The following is a 15,353-nucleotide window of genomic DNA, read 5'->3' on the forward strand; positions in this document are numbered from 1 at the left end:
ATCAAAAGTCACAAAAAATGACACCAAACACAGCTATGTGATGCTTATTTGGGTTCAACTACAGTACATTTATGACCTACTTTGTAACCCATGATATTGCATCTTCTGCTCTTCTCACCACAAATGGATTAGCTGCTAATTTATCTCCCCTTTCTGTGGTGTCTCCCCATCCAAAGTCTTGCAGCACTTTTGTATAGACTGTACATCTCCCCATGTGATGCTCTAGTTTATTAAGCCACTATTATTTGTATGGATGTACTACACCATTTGTTTGATATTATTTTATAATGGGTGTGTTTTCTTTTTCGATTTTGAGTCTTTATTTTTCAATCCCTACCTTCAAATATCTATATTTTTTTTTATTATTCCATGTAAAATCTGTACAAAAAAAAATTCTTCATTTTGTCGTCTTTTGGTGCTAATAACTTTTTCATACTTTGGTGTACAGAGCTGTGGGTGGTGTCATTTTTGCAACTTTTGATGATGTTTTCAATGCTACCATTTTTAGGACTGTGTGACCTTTTGATCACTTTTTATAGAATTTTTTATATTTTTCAAAATGGGCTAAAAGTGCCATTAGCGACTTTGGGCGCTATTTTCCGGTACAGGGTTAGATAGATTGGGAATTTTCGGACGCGGCGATACCTAATGTGTTTGTGATTTTTGCTGTTTATTTATATTTATATGACTTCTAGGGAAAGGGGGTGATTTGAACTTTTAGGTTTTTTAAATATCATTTTTTTTAACTTTTTTTATTTTTACTATTTTTCAGACCCCCTTAGGTACTTTAACCCTAGGTTGTCTGATTGATCCTATCAGAGGATTTTGCACATCACCTTTTACAATGTGCAAATCGAACATTGTAATAGATAGTCTCGGACACGATAGCCTCAGATCTTTGTGTGACTCCAGGATGTCATGGCAACGGGTGGTTGCTCCATTGTGAAGCAAACAGCCAGTGAGTATGAAGAGGGTATATACAGATAATAGATCCATCAATATACTATAATATATACTACCAGATAATTTGCCCCTCATTAAACCAGTAGCCCTAGCACACTTCAGTATATAGGTATCCCACACCCTCGGTATATGCTCCCCCCAGTATATAGCCAGCCTGCCCCCCTTAGTATATAGCCATCCTTATGTAGTATATTGCCATCCTGCCCCCTGAAGTACATAACCATCCTGTACCCCTGTAGTATATAGCCATCCTGCCCCCCTGTATTATATAGTCATTCTGCCACACCCTGTAATATATAGCCACCCTGCCCCCTGTAGTATATATCCAGTCCCATGTAGTATATAGCCATCCTGCACGCTTTAGTATTTAACCTGCCTGCTCCCTTGTAGTATATAGCCATCCCCACATAGTATATAGCCATCCTGCCCATTGTAGTATATAGCTAGACCCATGTAGTATATAGCCAGCCTGCACGCTTTAGTATTTAACCTGCCTGCTCCCTTGTAGTATATAGCCATCCCCACATAGTATTTAGCCATCCTGCTCTCATGTAATATATAGCCATCCTGCCCATGTAGTATATAGTCAGCCTGCCCCCCTGTAGTATACAGCCATCCTGGCCCCTGTAGTATACAGCCATCCTGCCCACTTTAGTATATAGACATCCTGTCCCCTGTAGTACATAGCCAGCCCTATGTAGTATACAGCCATCCTGATCCCCTGCAGTATATATAGCCAGCCCCCTGTAGCATATAGCCATGCTGCTCCCATGTAGTTTATAGCAATCCTGCCCCCATGTAGTAAATAGCCAGCCTGACCCAATGTAGTATATAGCCATCCTGCCCCCCTTATATATAGCCATGTTCCCTGGAACAGCATAATCCGTCCTGTGTTATCCCTGGGTCTTAGAGGGCGCCGGCAATATCTTAAAGATAGACATATTGCTGGTCACTATGGGGGCCGGAACAGTGCTCCAGGATGGGAGGCAAGAATAGCACCCTAGGCGATCGCCTACCATCGCCTAACCCTTGTCCCTGATCTGGATTGAAAGGCAAATGTTGTGTGCATGTAGCCTTTGATTGTTACTTTCATATAACATTGTAAGACATGCTGAAATTATACAGACAGTAATCTACATATGTAATCTTGCATGGAAAGTTTTTCAAGGTTTCAGATTTCTATTTATATAAAATGGTTTATTTCCAAGATATTTACATGGATGCAAATTTATTTCTTAATTCTTTTTGTTGTTGTTTTATATGCACTTGATTGATGTGAATCAGCATTGACCAAATTGCCTTTTTAATGTTTCTAGACTGAAAATGCCAGTGAACCCATGACTGCTGTAGCCAATCACTGGCCTCAGTTGGCAGAAACTTTTTTGGGATTTTTTGGGAAACATAACTTTTATTAATCTGAGAACATGAAATAGAAAAACTGATTGAAAACTTATTTTAGCTCAAAGGAAGGAAGGAAGCATTTAATAAAAAAAAGTGTTCCTTGAACTCCTTCTTAGCATTCACATTAGGTTTGCCAACAAATTACATTAAAACAGAAAGAAAATAATTTCCTATAAGCTAAAATGACAATGTAATATACCGCTGTGGATTCAAGTGTGAGTACAGGTACAGTAGCACCATTCTCTAGCAATTAGGCCACAACCACCTTTTCCCCATTTCCTAATAATCGGCTATTGTCTTTGACAAAGGCTGCTGTGACAGTCGAAATGTCACGCATTTGAAACTTGCCTGAAAATAAACAATACTCTTAATTGCATACTGGTGTGCTTGGATTTGATGACCAAATACATTGTTAATATTAATGTTTCTCAAATATTTTAGTCTGCTATTATATTATAGTGGCATTACTAGCCTGAGGCTGTTGAGTTATATTGTTAGTGCTACAATTGCCTGTTATGCTGATGGATTTGTGCATACTTTATCTCAAAAGCAACACTGTGTTTTGGCCCCCGTCCAATTATCCATGACTAGTTTGTGCTGCCTACGAGTCGGATGAGCACCTGACACCCTGGTCCCCAAAGTAGTCCCGTGGGCTACTATCTTAGCAGTTATATCCTTTTTATTGGCCTATCCAAAGTATAGGTTATTATTATAAAATAGATGTTAGTACAACAACTGGCACCTCAACTAAACAGCTGCCATTGGCACTGGATCTGCATAGTGTACATAGCCTAAGCAGGTGGCTGTATGCTGAGGTATTGCTGCTTGGACTCATTTATGAGCAGCTAGGTTGTAATAGCAGTGCGTAGCCACTACATATTGTATGTAACTGTGTACAGTACTTCTGACTCTGTACACTGTGCAGAGAAAACATTAAAGAGGACCACCTTGACTAACAATACCTGCTGACAAAGGGTTACAAGTCTTCCCCATATCACCTAAAATTAGCTATCAGTGTGGCACTGTAACTTAATTAGAGACTGTTGTCTGATATGCAAATTAGCTTTTGTGACTCATGTCTGCTGTTTGTGACTCCTCTCTCTCAGGCTGCCAGGGAACCACGCCCCATTATTCTGACTAACAGTTCTGTGCCTCTTCAAATCACTGCTCTTACTCCTTGTACTTAGGGACTGTCTGCTAATATTAAACTACAGACATATTACGCTCTATTATTAAGAGGCTAAAGTACCTGAGATGATGTCACTCTGGTCACATGACATGAACTGTGACCAGTAAGGAGTCATAAGGCATGGGGAAGATTAGACGGGAGAGGCCAGCCGAGCAGGACACGCCCCCCTCTGATGCCAGGTTACATAAGACAAAAGGTGATTTATGCGGATGTAAGCAAAAAAAATTTTAGCTAAAAGAAGGGTGTCAGTAAGTGAATAGGGCTCTATAGGAACCTGTCACTGGCTGTATACGTGCAAATGTGGTGACAGGTTCCCTTTAACCCCTTAACGCTCTGCGCCGTAGCTCTACGGCGCAGAGGTATAAGGGATGTATGAAGAGTGCTCACGGGCTGAGTCCTCTTCATACAAAGGTGGGGGTTTTTGCATAATGCATAAAACCCCCACCGCTAATAACCGACCGCGGCTATTAACCCCCCCGTTGGCGCCGGCAAAGTCGCCGGCGGCATTTAAGAGACGGCGGCGCGCGGGCCCCGCCATCTTTTTTCCGATCGCCACGCCCCCGAACGTCATCGGGGGGCGGCGATCGGTTGCCATGGTAGCCTCGTGTCTTCTTTTGACACGAGGCTATCTGGCAGCTGCAGATTCGTTACAATGAGCCAGTGGCTCATTGTAATGAATGTGCTGCAAAAATGCCATATATTGCAATACAGAAGTATTGCAGTATATGGTAGCAGCGATCTGACCATCTAGGGTTAATGTACCCTAGATGGTCTAAAAGATAGTGAAAAAAAAAAGAAAAAAAAAAGTTTAAAAAATAAAAAAAATTCATAAAATATTAAAAATTCAAATCACCCCCCTTTCCCTAGAACTGATATAAAACATAATAAACAGTAAAAATCACAAACATATTAGGTATCGCCGCGTCCCAAAATGCCCGATCTATCAAAATATAAAAACGGTTACGGCCGGCGGTGACCTCCGAGGCGGGAAATGGCGCCCAAATGTCCGAAATGCGACTTTTACACCTTTTTACATAACATAAAAAATGAAATAAAAAATGATCAAAATGTCGCACAGACCTCAAAATGGTAGCAATGAAAAAAAAAAAAATTACCCCTCACACATTTCCGTGCACCAAAGTATGAAAAAGTTATTAGCGTCAGAAGATGGCAAAAAATTTTTTTTCTTTTTTGTACACATTCGTTTAATTTTTGAAAATGTATTAAAACACAATAAAACCTGTATAAATTTGGTATCACCGCGATCGCACCGAACCAAAGAATAAAGTAGGCGTGTTATTTGGAGCGAAGAGTGAAAGTCGTAAAAACTGAGCCCACAAGAACGTGACGCACGTGCGTTTTTTTTTAAATTTTTCCACATTTGGAATTTTTTTTCAGCTTCGCAGTACACGGCATGTTAAAATAAATAACATTATGGGAAAGTAAAATTTGTTACGCACAAAATAAGCCCTCACACAGGTCTGTACACGGAAAAATGAAAAAGTTATGGATTTTTGAAGTTGGAGAGCGAGAAATGAGCCGAAAAACCCTCCGTCCTTAAGGGGTTAAGAGAAATCAGACAAAAATCATTTTAATCCATGTTCAATAAATAATAGCTGAATAGTAAAAGAGCTTACTTGTAGGATGATCTCTCATCTTTCTTTTATGTTGGGAAAAATGTATTCTCTCTTTTTTGGCAAATGTGTTTAGTCCTTTAATCAACTTTGTTTATAGAGTGAATTTATAAAGCACTGGCCTATATATTTAGATGGTTTTGTGAGATCTAACAAGTACGTCCCAGACAGAAGCATATATTAACGTATTTTTACAAAATGATAAACAATATACACAAAATACGATTAAAGTGTTGCACAGTCAGGGAATAATTGTTTATCTTTACATGCGTAAATCACTGCAAATCCTATCTGCTTTTAATGCCCAGAAAGGTCAAGCAGATTCATTATCTTACTGAAAACACACTATTCGGTGGTCTGTTTTGTATCATGTACACATCCTAAGATTTCTGCTTTTCCTTTAAGGTGATATTAGTAGACATTTGTTAATCACTTTCTCACAGTCGTTCATGTTGAATATAGTGGCAAGACATTTTCATATCAGGGATGCCTACATCTGCTCCTGGGAATGAACAGCAAAAGTATGCAAGGAGTATAGGGTGATTTAGTTAATGGAAACAGCTTATTACTGCATTTAGATTATGAAATAAGCCAAGTCAATAGATATTCCTTAGTTATGTTAGCAAAAGCTAATTAACATACCGGTAACTAAAATAACACAAAAATAAGATACTGCTTACAAGGCAATAAGAATTGTCTTTTCCCTTCCTGCTATAAATATTAACAATAAGAAAAAACAATTATACAATATGGTGATTTATTTCCAATATAACAGCAGCAATTAACAAATCACTTTTATTATCTTCTCATAAGGCTAGCATTTCTGATACAAAAAATAAGTCTATTATTTAGGAAAAAAAACAGTGTTAGGATACCAATGATGTGCTTCTCTGTACTAGGAGATTTAGCTAACACAATATTAGATTTTTGAGAACTGCATTAAAATGACATGTAAGGTGAAGAAGAGTCATGCTAGCATGTGCTGTCCTGGCTCAATTAATGTCCAAATTTCAGGTATATCAAGTTTTGAGGGCCAGCTACTGAATGTAGCTTATGACATTGTAAATGACCTATGGGGCATTATTCAAACCAGCAGAGGACAGGCTAGAATGAATCATATCCAACCCTGTGCCACCTTAGAGGTCATTTGACTAAAACATTCAAAGTTCTTTTCTATATGTAATGTTAAATCTCCCAGGTTATCTCTGGCACACATTTACTTACCCGGTCACTCGAGTTCACAGAAAATGCATTGTCCGTCTATAATGCAGCGTGCGGCTATTCACTAAGATTGTGTGCCTGAAGTCGGTTCCTTGCTCAGGTCCAACAGAGTTCACCATCTTTTTTGTGGTGCATCTTTAACATAGGACGTGTGACACAATTTGAATGTTAATTACCGCGCTCAGTCCGACCGTCTGAGGACACGCCCCCTATTTTGTGTTGCATGGAGGCTAGTGTAGAGGCTACGCCACAAAAGGATCGCGTGCGCCACAATCGCAGCGCACACACTTCTTAAAGGGAACCTGTCACCAGGAGACCCATTTTTAGCACTACCCCAGTCCCCACAGAGCATAGTACATACACTGCCAAAGTGTTTTTGTATTAAAAATTGGTTTTACAGAAAAAAAGATATGTTATATTGTACCTTTCATTAGCATCTGCTGTGTGACTAGGCAGTTGCCAAATGAGAGGGTCTGGAAAGGAGCAGTCCCCCCCCCCACCCTTGGGGAACAACTTCTCCATGTGACCTTTTCAAATATATGAAAACACCCCTCACTTGGTTTAGCGACGCCCCCTGCTCCTCTACAGCCAATCCTGAGTGTGGGGAGTTATTCATATATTTGAAAAGGTCACATGTTTCCCAAGGGTGGGAGAAACTGCTCCTTTCCAGCCCCTCCTATTGGGCAACTGCCTAGTCACACAGCAGATGCTAATGAAAGGTACAATATAACATATCTTTTTTTCTGTAAAACCAATTTTTTATACAAAAACACTTTGGCAGTGTATGTACTATGCTCTGTGGGAACTGGGGGAGTGCTAAAAATTGGTCTCCTGCTGACAGGTTCCCTTTAAATACCTGTGAAAGCCGTTTTAGCCATGAACAACGTGAACAGTTTGACTAAAGCGCACAGCGTGAACCTTAGTAAATGAGCCCCACAGTATTCCAGGCAATGGCAGGATTCATGTTCTACCTGCTGCTTCATTCAATTAGTGAGAAAGAAGTTGGATAGGGGATAACAATAATACTTGGCACAACCCATTTAAAATTATGGCATTGCTATATTTCAGCCACTTTTTGTGAGAATTTTGTGAATATTGACTTGGATACCCACTATTCTAAAGATGATCCAAATATATTCATAAAAAAGGTATTTTTTATCAGTATGTGTAGTTAAAGAGGTTTTCCAGGAATTATTATAAGGCTAGGCCATCAATGGTTGATCATTGGGGAAGGGGAAGCAAAACCTATTATATAAACCTATTTTATCACAGGTTCTGTGGGAACAATTTTATACTATAAAACCAGGCATCCAGTGTAATTATTGGAAAAACACTAAAATGTTCCTTTAATTGTTTTAAAAGTGGAGGCATGGACCAGAGCTACTTTTTAATTTTTTATTTCATTTTTGAGAAACCACCTGCCCTATGTTGCTTTCAGCTTTGGAAACAGAGTGAAAATTGCAGTAGGTGGCTAAATACTGTAACTGTGGAAGAGGTCCAATGTTTTGCTTCAGCATTCTCGTGTGGGCACCACAATCAAAATGCTTGTCAGATTGGTCCAACTAATATGGTTTGCTTGAACATACCCCAAGCACATGAACGCTTTAAAATGATTCCATACAAGTGACTAGGATTTAGTTGGGGGAAGGGAGGGTTGACAATTTTCTGGGACAAATTTGTACGGAGACTGCTATAGAAAACATTCTTATGGCACGGTATGTTACTAGCAAAATATTATCGATAATATGGCAAGCATATTAGTAATGGTTGAGTTTATATCATGATATAAATTAAAACTGGTCATTCTTGAATCTTGTAGGTATTCTGGAGATCAGAACAGTAACAGTCGGAGGAATAGTGGCAATCAAAGGAGTGCACAGTGAATATTTTCTAGCTATGAACAAATCTGGGAAACTGTATGGAAAGGTAATATTTAAATTTATCATATACTGTATATATATATATATGTACATACGCATTTCAAAAAAATCTGCCTGAAAGACACAATTATTCTGGTCAATTATATCAAGTGTTGGATAGCTTTTTCATTTAGTACATCCTCAGGAAGAGTGTTGAGGGCACATTTTCTGTGCCAAAAGTATTTTTAACTCTCAAAGCACAACTATGATGTATCAATACAGTTGTACTTTTCGTATCATGTATCAAAATCAGTGCTGAAATTGAAAATTGTGCTCAATACACACATAAATATAAAATAACAAACTCTGTTGCTAAACCCAACAGTGGAGCAGCAAAAGAAATTCCTTTGCAGCATGCATTGACTTCTGGAAAACTTCATCTTAATCACCACATAACCAACAGGGGAGAGGGCAAGTCACATTGTCAATCACTTACAGTGCACATTTAGCACTCTACGTTTTTAGCATTAATAGTAACATTTGCTTATCTGTGATAATCAGATTGTTTGTTTTTTAAATCGGAATACACTTCCACATACATGTGTTACATACATGTGTATTTTTTGCATTCACCTGTTATTAAATTCAGTGCCCAGCCAATGAGAAAATGTTTAATTTCAATTTAATTTCCAATTACATTTATTTTATTAAAGGGGTATTCCGGGAATATGAACTTCTGATACAAAAACCCATGAAGCTATACATAAATGAATATAACAAAACTCAATGTCATTAGTGACAAAACAGAGCTTAAATAAATTGGTTTTATGATTCACAAAATGTTATGGCCTCTCTAAAGTATGCAGAGTTATCAGCCAGATGGCCGCCACTGGAAACTACAGGTCCAATGATCCTTTAGTTCTCAGTAACTCCTCCCACTGCTTTTTCTCTGCTCCCAGTGATGATCTAATAGACTGTCCGGCTCTATTACCATAGTAATAATGTGTAACTTCAATCACTGCACATCACCTCACTGAGATGACATCTCACCACAACACTGGCCATACTGGAAGCACTGCAACCAACCGACTACAGCCTAACATAGTGATGATGCTGGTGCAGAACATGTGATGTAGACATGTGACCAGCGGTCATCTTCTGTCCTGTGTCTTATCCAGGTGGAGGAAATCAATGGACTAATTAAAGTGCAATAATTCTTTATTGCAGTGTATGTCTACAACATTTTTCTGCTTATTATTAGCTAATATTTTAAGGACCAATTTGTATGAATGAATTATTCCTGAATGATTCCTGGAATACCCCTTTAAGTTAAGGATATTTATAGAAGCAGTTATCATAGAAAGTTACCTAATATTGATTATCTTTTTTTTTATTTTTAAGAAATTTTGCAATGAAGACTGCAACTTTAGGGAACACATTCAAGAGAACAAATACAACACGTATGCATCAGCGAAGTGGACCCATAATGGGAAAGAGATGTTTGTTGCATTGAGTAATAAAGGATCTCCAATAAAAGGGAAAAAATCCAAGAAAGAAAACAGAAGCTCTCACTTCCTTCCAATTCATACATCCTAACCATTAATTAACAGTTCCAGCAGAATATTTTTTTACCTTAATAATATTAATAATTATAAAAATAAAAACATACAAAGTACAAAGAAAAAGCTGGATCTACTACTGAAAATCCTAACAAGCTGGACTTGCATATGTATGTGGAGATAAAAGACTTCCACCAAAAACGGAAAAGGAGGAAAAAAAAACTTTGATAAAAGCTTTACCCGAAACAGAAAATAGCTAAATACAAGTTGTAAAAATTCTAAAGAGATGTACAAACATATGTTAGTTATAATCCAGGGGTGTTATTTTTTTAAATTATCCTGCCCCAAAGAAGGAGGATTGACTTGATCATCTGATGATTTATATTTAAAATGAAAATCTGCTTGTCAAATATGGCTGCTAAAAAAACATGATTTATTTTTTTATTTTTAAAAGCAGATAATAGTGTTATGTAAAATATGTTGGACCATGTGGCTGCTGGAATGATGTCAGATTTTCAAGTCAATTCTGCATGTAGACACTGAGTGGTACCTAAGCAATTCTTAGTGAAATAACTATATGCACACTATAATATAAATCAAATTATAGTTTTAACTTTGTGACTATGGCATTCAAAAATATATTCACCCAATGAGGATATCCCATCATTTTTAGTAACTCCTCACCATAATGAATGCCAGATGCTGCTCATATTTTAAACCAACAGTACTTCAAATACATTACTCACTTGTCTATGTGCAGTTTGGTCTACATATGAAAACATCCTTTCTTGCAATACTGACCTAATAAAAGTATTTCAGTTATAAAATATTCTCCTTCTTAAAAAGTTGTTTATGTCAAATGCAATTGGTTTTATTGGCAGATAGTAGAAGTTAAACAAATCTTTAAAGAGTAACTGTCATTTAATTACATTTTTGATAATGTTTAGGGAGGAGTTCAGTCAACATTTTTCTAATTTACTTCATTAAGAAATTCTGCAGTCTGTAAAGTGCCCCTTAATAACGGCCCTACTGCTCCATTATCAAAGACTATCTTCATACCAGATTGAAGTTGGGTCTCTCTCTCCTCCTGTTTGTTTACACAGCTCTGAGTAGTGAGTGTTAACCCTTTCTTTTCTTTCCCTGGCAATAGTGTGCTATGAGCATTATTTTCAAACATAAAAGATGAACGTCAAGGGGTTCATCTTCATTGCCAGAGCTGTGTAAACATACAAACGGAGGTTAGATATAAGCTCATAGTGAGCTCCACAGACACACACAATAAAGCTGCAATCTATTCATGAGGGAGCTTTGCAGTCTTTTTCCTTTACAAACTAAGAAGAATCTCTTAATAGTAAAAGAATATCAAAAAATATTCACAACACCCCCCAGTATTAAAAATTATCTCAAATGAGTTATACTTATGATGTTCAATTTTAAACACTTCTTTAAGATCTATACGTGTTGGGCTGTGATATTTTATTTATCTTTGAAACCGGTTTTAGGATGGAGTCAATTCATTTTTTCTTGTATGCCGCATTCTAGGTATATGTATCAATGTCAAAATGGAAATGGTCAAATTGGAAAAAGTATTTGTCCTATTTATAACACACACACACATTTTCAAGCCTGCAGAGATAGTCTTTCATAGCAACATCTTTTTATTTATTTTTTAAAGTGGAAAATTGCAACATAACAAAATTAAAAAAAGAAGTCAGTGCACTCCTGATTACAAGAGAGCCCTGGAAGCTGTGGGGACCTATGATGCTATGGGGAAATCTGTGAGATAACCATAATTGTTTTTATTTTTCAAAATGCAAAAGTAGTGTCCCTTATCCTAAGCTTGTTAGTAATATTTCTATACATTTTTTAAAGCATTTTCACACACTGCAGTAAACAATTTGAAAGAAGCAGGTCAGATATGCGAATAGGTCATCAATTGCATTACCTAGAAAACTCATTTAACAGAGTTGAATGTTATAGATTAAGACAAACAATGTTTTGGAATAAATGGAATAAAATATTGGAAACTGGCACCGCAATGGAGGGAGTTATAGATTATTAATAAATAAAACCATAACTCCACCCATTGCGATGCCAGTTTCCAATATTATATTCCATTTCTAGTCGGAGATACCCCAACTTGAAAACAAGTGCATGAAAGTTGTTTGGCTCTAGTGGTGGTGCATCCAAAAATTCCTAGTTATTCTAATGTTTTAGACTATCCACCATTTCAATGGATAGCACATGGTTCCAAGTTTTTCAAGAGGATCACACATGCGGCCGTGGTTTGCATGGTGCTGTGTGTGACACGACTGCTCAAGCCTCAAAACTCAGAATTATCAACCGAGTTAGAGACTTAGACAGTGTTTTCTACTGTTATGAGGCCCGACCGGCCCTAACAAGATAATGACATACAGACCACACAAAAGTTCATTGTTTGCAGCCCAAGAATACACACGGTCCTGGCTCCTGTCCCTCCCTCCCACATCCTCTCCTTGGCATGGAGGGAGAGATTGTCTGCAATGAGCTGACACTTCATCAGGAGGGGAAGGGGCAGAAGCAAGGAGTGGTGAACAGAGCAGTGAATATATTACAGAGCATACCGAAGTTGTCATTTCATAGTATCATAGTATATAAGGCTGGAAGGAGACGCAAGTCCATCAAGTCCAACCTTCAAGAATTAATTAAATGTTTTATCCCCATAACCCGTGATATTTTTTCTCTCCAGAAAGTCATCCAGGCCTCTCTTGAACATGTACATAGAGTCGGCCATAACAACCTCCTGCGGCAGAGAGTTCCACAGTCTCACTGCTCTTACAGTAAAGAACCTTTGTCTATGGTGATGGTAAAATCGCCTCTCCTCTAGGCGTAGAGGATGCCCCCTTGTCCTGGTCACAGGCCTAGGTATAAAAAGATCTTTGGAGAGATCCTTGTACTGTCCGTTCAGGTATTTGTACATTGTAATGAGGTCTCCCCTCAGTCGTCTTTTTTCTAAACTGAATAATCCCAAATTTTGTAATCTGTCAGTGTATTCTAATCCCCCCATTCCCCTAATAATCCTGGTTGCTCTCCTCTGCACCCGTTCCAGCTCTATTATATCCTTTTTATACACTGGTGCCCAAAACTGTACACAATATTCCATGTGTGGTCTGACCAGGGATTTGTATAAGGGCAAAACTATGTCTTTATCATGAGAATCTATTCCTCTCTTGATACATCCCATTATTTTATTTGCTTTAGCAGCAGCCGCCTGGCTCTGGTCACTAAAATTAAGTTTACCATCCACCAATACGCCCAAGTCCTTTTCAGCTTCAGTCTCTATGGGACTCACTGGCAGGGAGTCAGGTAAAGTTTCACATACCGTATTTTATTTTTAAACAAAGACATGTTTTCAAAACATATTTGCCATGTACATTTCTTTGTCTTTAGCAACCTGTTCGTTGATAAAAAAAAAATAGCCCTCTGGTTACAGGTTCTCTTCAACACCATAGTTAAGATTTTGTGAATGTAAAATAATAATTTATTTTTTCAACGCTATTTCCTTTTTTCCCCTATTATGAAAGCATAATACAATATCATTGAAACATATTGACAATTTGAACTACTTTGTTACAAAGCTTAGTGTGTTATCTATTTTTAGATACTGTATAATCAGGATAAGGACAATGGAGGTACAAGAAAATTACTAAAACAGTTTTGAGCCATTTTCTTTCAAATGTTCTCCGAATCTCCCTCCTCATCCCTGTGGATTCTGTCCTGAAAATGGTCAGAATAAGGTGCACATGATGTAACTCCAATTATCAATGCTCCCCAGTGAAACACAATGCATGTGCTCATGTTCTTTAGTTATCCAAACTGGCGCATTTCAATGTGTAGCACTGATTAACAGGGTTAGTTGCACTTCTTTTGTAAGCATAAGATTGAAGCAAAGGAGCTATTCAGGGAGAGTGCTTGAATAGGAAGAGACCAAGGTTTTAGAAGGAAAAAATGGTACATAAACGCAGAAATAAAAACAAATATAAACACAAGTGCATACTGGGATTGCTAGGACTAACCACAGAGCCTACCATGCTGTGTTAAAACAAGAAAAAAGTAATATAAATAGCTTTGTCCTTTATGTGTACATTCCATCATTCTTTTCAACCATAATAAAGATAAACCTTGTCCCATGCCCAAGAAACCATGCCTCGTTCAAATTCCCTACATTTCTGTGATCTTATGCACCTTACAGAGATGGCTACCTTACTTAGTTTACCTAGATCTGGAAAAGTCTATTTTTTTCGTTTAAAAATAAGAATGGGGGGGGGGTTATTTTCGAACCTTGAAAAACCTTTTTAGAACAGGGCTACAGTGGATGGAATCACTGTAAGTTAGCCACAGCAGAATTGCCAGTGGTTAACCCACAGTGATTTATAGTCACTACAAATTCCATCCATATGTTGCACAAGAAACCCAAGGATAATGTTGATTACTGCTGCAGATTCTTTATGCCTAATGCTCCCTTCATCCCCAATCACAGACAAAATTTGTCTAAAAGCACTGACTTAAATGGGTTTTCACATTAACATAAGAAAATTTAAATTTGCAGTCTATTTACAGTTAAACATTGTTGCAAAGATAAATTCAAAAAAATTTTACTCATTTTCTTTAACCATCTTAGGGATGACAATGTTTTGTCTTGACCATGCATGCACGAACCTTTCATGCTATGGAACTTGACAGAAGGAAACCACAGTTTCCTTGTTGCAGCTCGATTCCTTTATGTGCATGTATTCCCCTTTTCCTTTATTGTCTCTGTGTTTATTTTGTTCCAACTCCCATGTAACAATCAAATGAAATTTCCTGACAAACTTGATATATTGCTTAACTGTGAAGATTAAGATTTTTGTTAAGAAGCTGCCGTTTCTGCCCGGCACGGCATTTATCAAAACAACAATGATGCTGAGAAGTGATGCAAACTGGTGCAGGTCGTAGCAGTTTGTCTGTACTTTGGTAGGATGGCGCCAGACTTATTTACGATGCCCGGCTAAATAAAGATTCTTCATGCTTAAGCATAAAGAGTCCCTGGAAATTTCATTTGATTGTCTCTGGGTTTGATAGCTGGGTTTCTGACCAGTGCCAAACCATAGAAAATTCCTGAATTCATTTTTGTATCTTTAAAAAAATATTTATCTTTTAATTATTTGCAAATTGAAATGTTCGTGAGAAACCCTCTGTGTTTTGAATAGTTCCAAGAATAGCTGTAAACGTACTGTATGGTAAAGTCTTACTGTTGCCGTAAATACATGTATATTGAACAGCCTGATTCCAAAAAGCTGGCTACATATACCTATGTACTGAAATGTACTAAAATTTTAAGTTATACTATCATTACTTTTAGGTAATAGTCATATGTATATAATAAAGTGTTGATAATTTATCTTTCGTCTTTCAGAGAATACCATAACAAAAGTCTAGATGACCTGTTTTATATGTAATATAAAACTTTGCTTTGTTTTATTGTTCTTAGAACATATAGCTTTCAACA

The 15,353-nt window shown here is 37.5% G+C and overlaps 2 protein-coding genes across 14 annotated transcripts in view; one reads left to right on the top strand and one right to left on the bottom strand.

The window, feature by feature from the left end:
* Positions 1 to 15,245, top strand: part of FGF7 (fibroblast growth factor 7) — a 47,702-nt gene extending 32,457 nt beyond the window's left edge. For both annotated transcript variants that reach the window (XM_072148279.1, XM_072148280.1), the window contains exons 3-4: positions 8,228 to 8,334; positions 9,669 to 15,245. In XM_072148279.1, coding sequence (XP_072004380.1) covers positions 8,228 to 8,334; positions 9,669 to 9,863 — 302 coding nt within the window. In that variant the 3' untranslated portion in view covers positions 9,864 to 15,245. The remainder of the gene's footprint in view (positions 1 to 8,227; positions 8,335 to 9,668) is intronic.
* Positions 1 to 15,353, bottom strand: part of FAM227B (family with sequence similarity 227 member B) — a 236,853-nt gene that overhangs the window by 152,409 nt on the left and 69,091 nt on the right. The gene's annotated exons all lie outside the window — the stretch shown is intronic.

This window comes from Engystomops pustulosus, chromosome 4 (assembly GCF_040894005.1).
Source record: "Engystomops pustulosus chromosome 4, aEngPut4.maternal, whole genome shotgun sequence".
Taxonomy (NCBI): domain Eukaryota; kingdom Metazoa; phylum Chordata; class Amphibia; order Anura; family Leptodactylidae; genus Engystomops; species Engystomops pustulosus.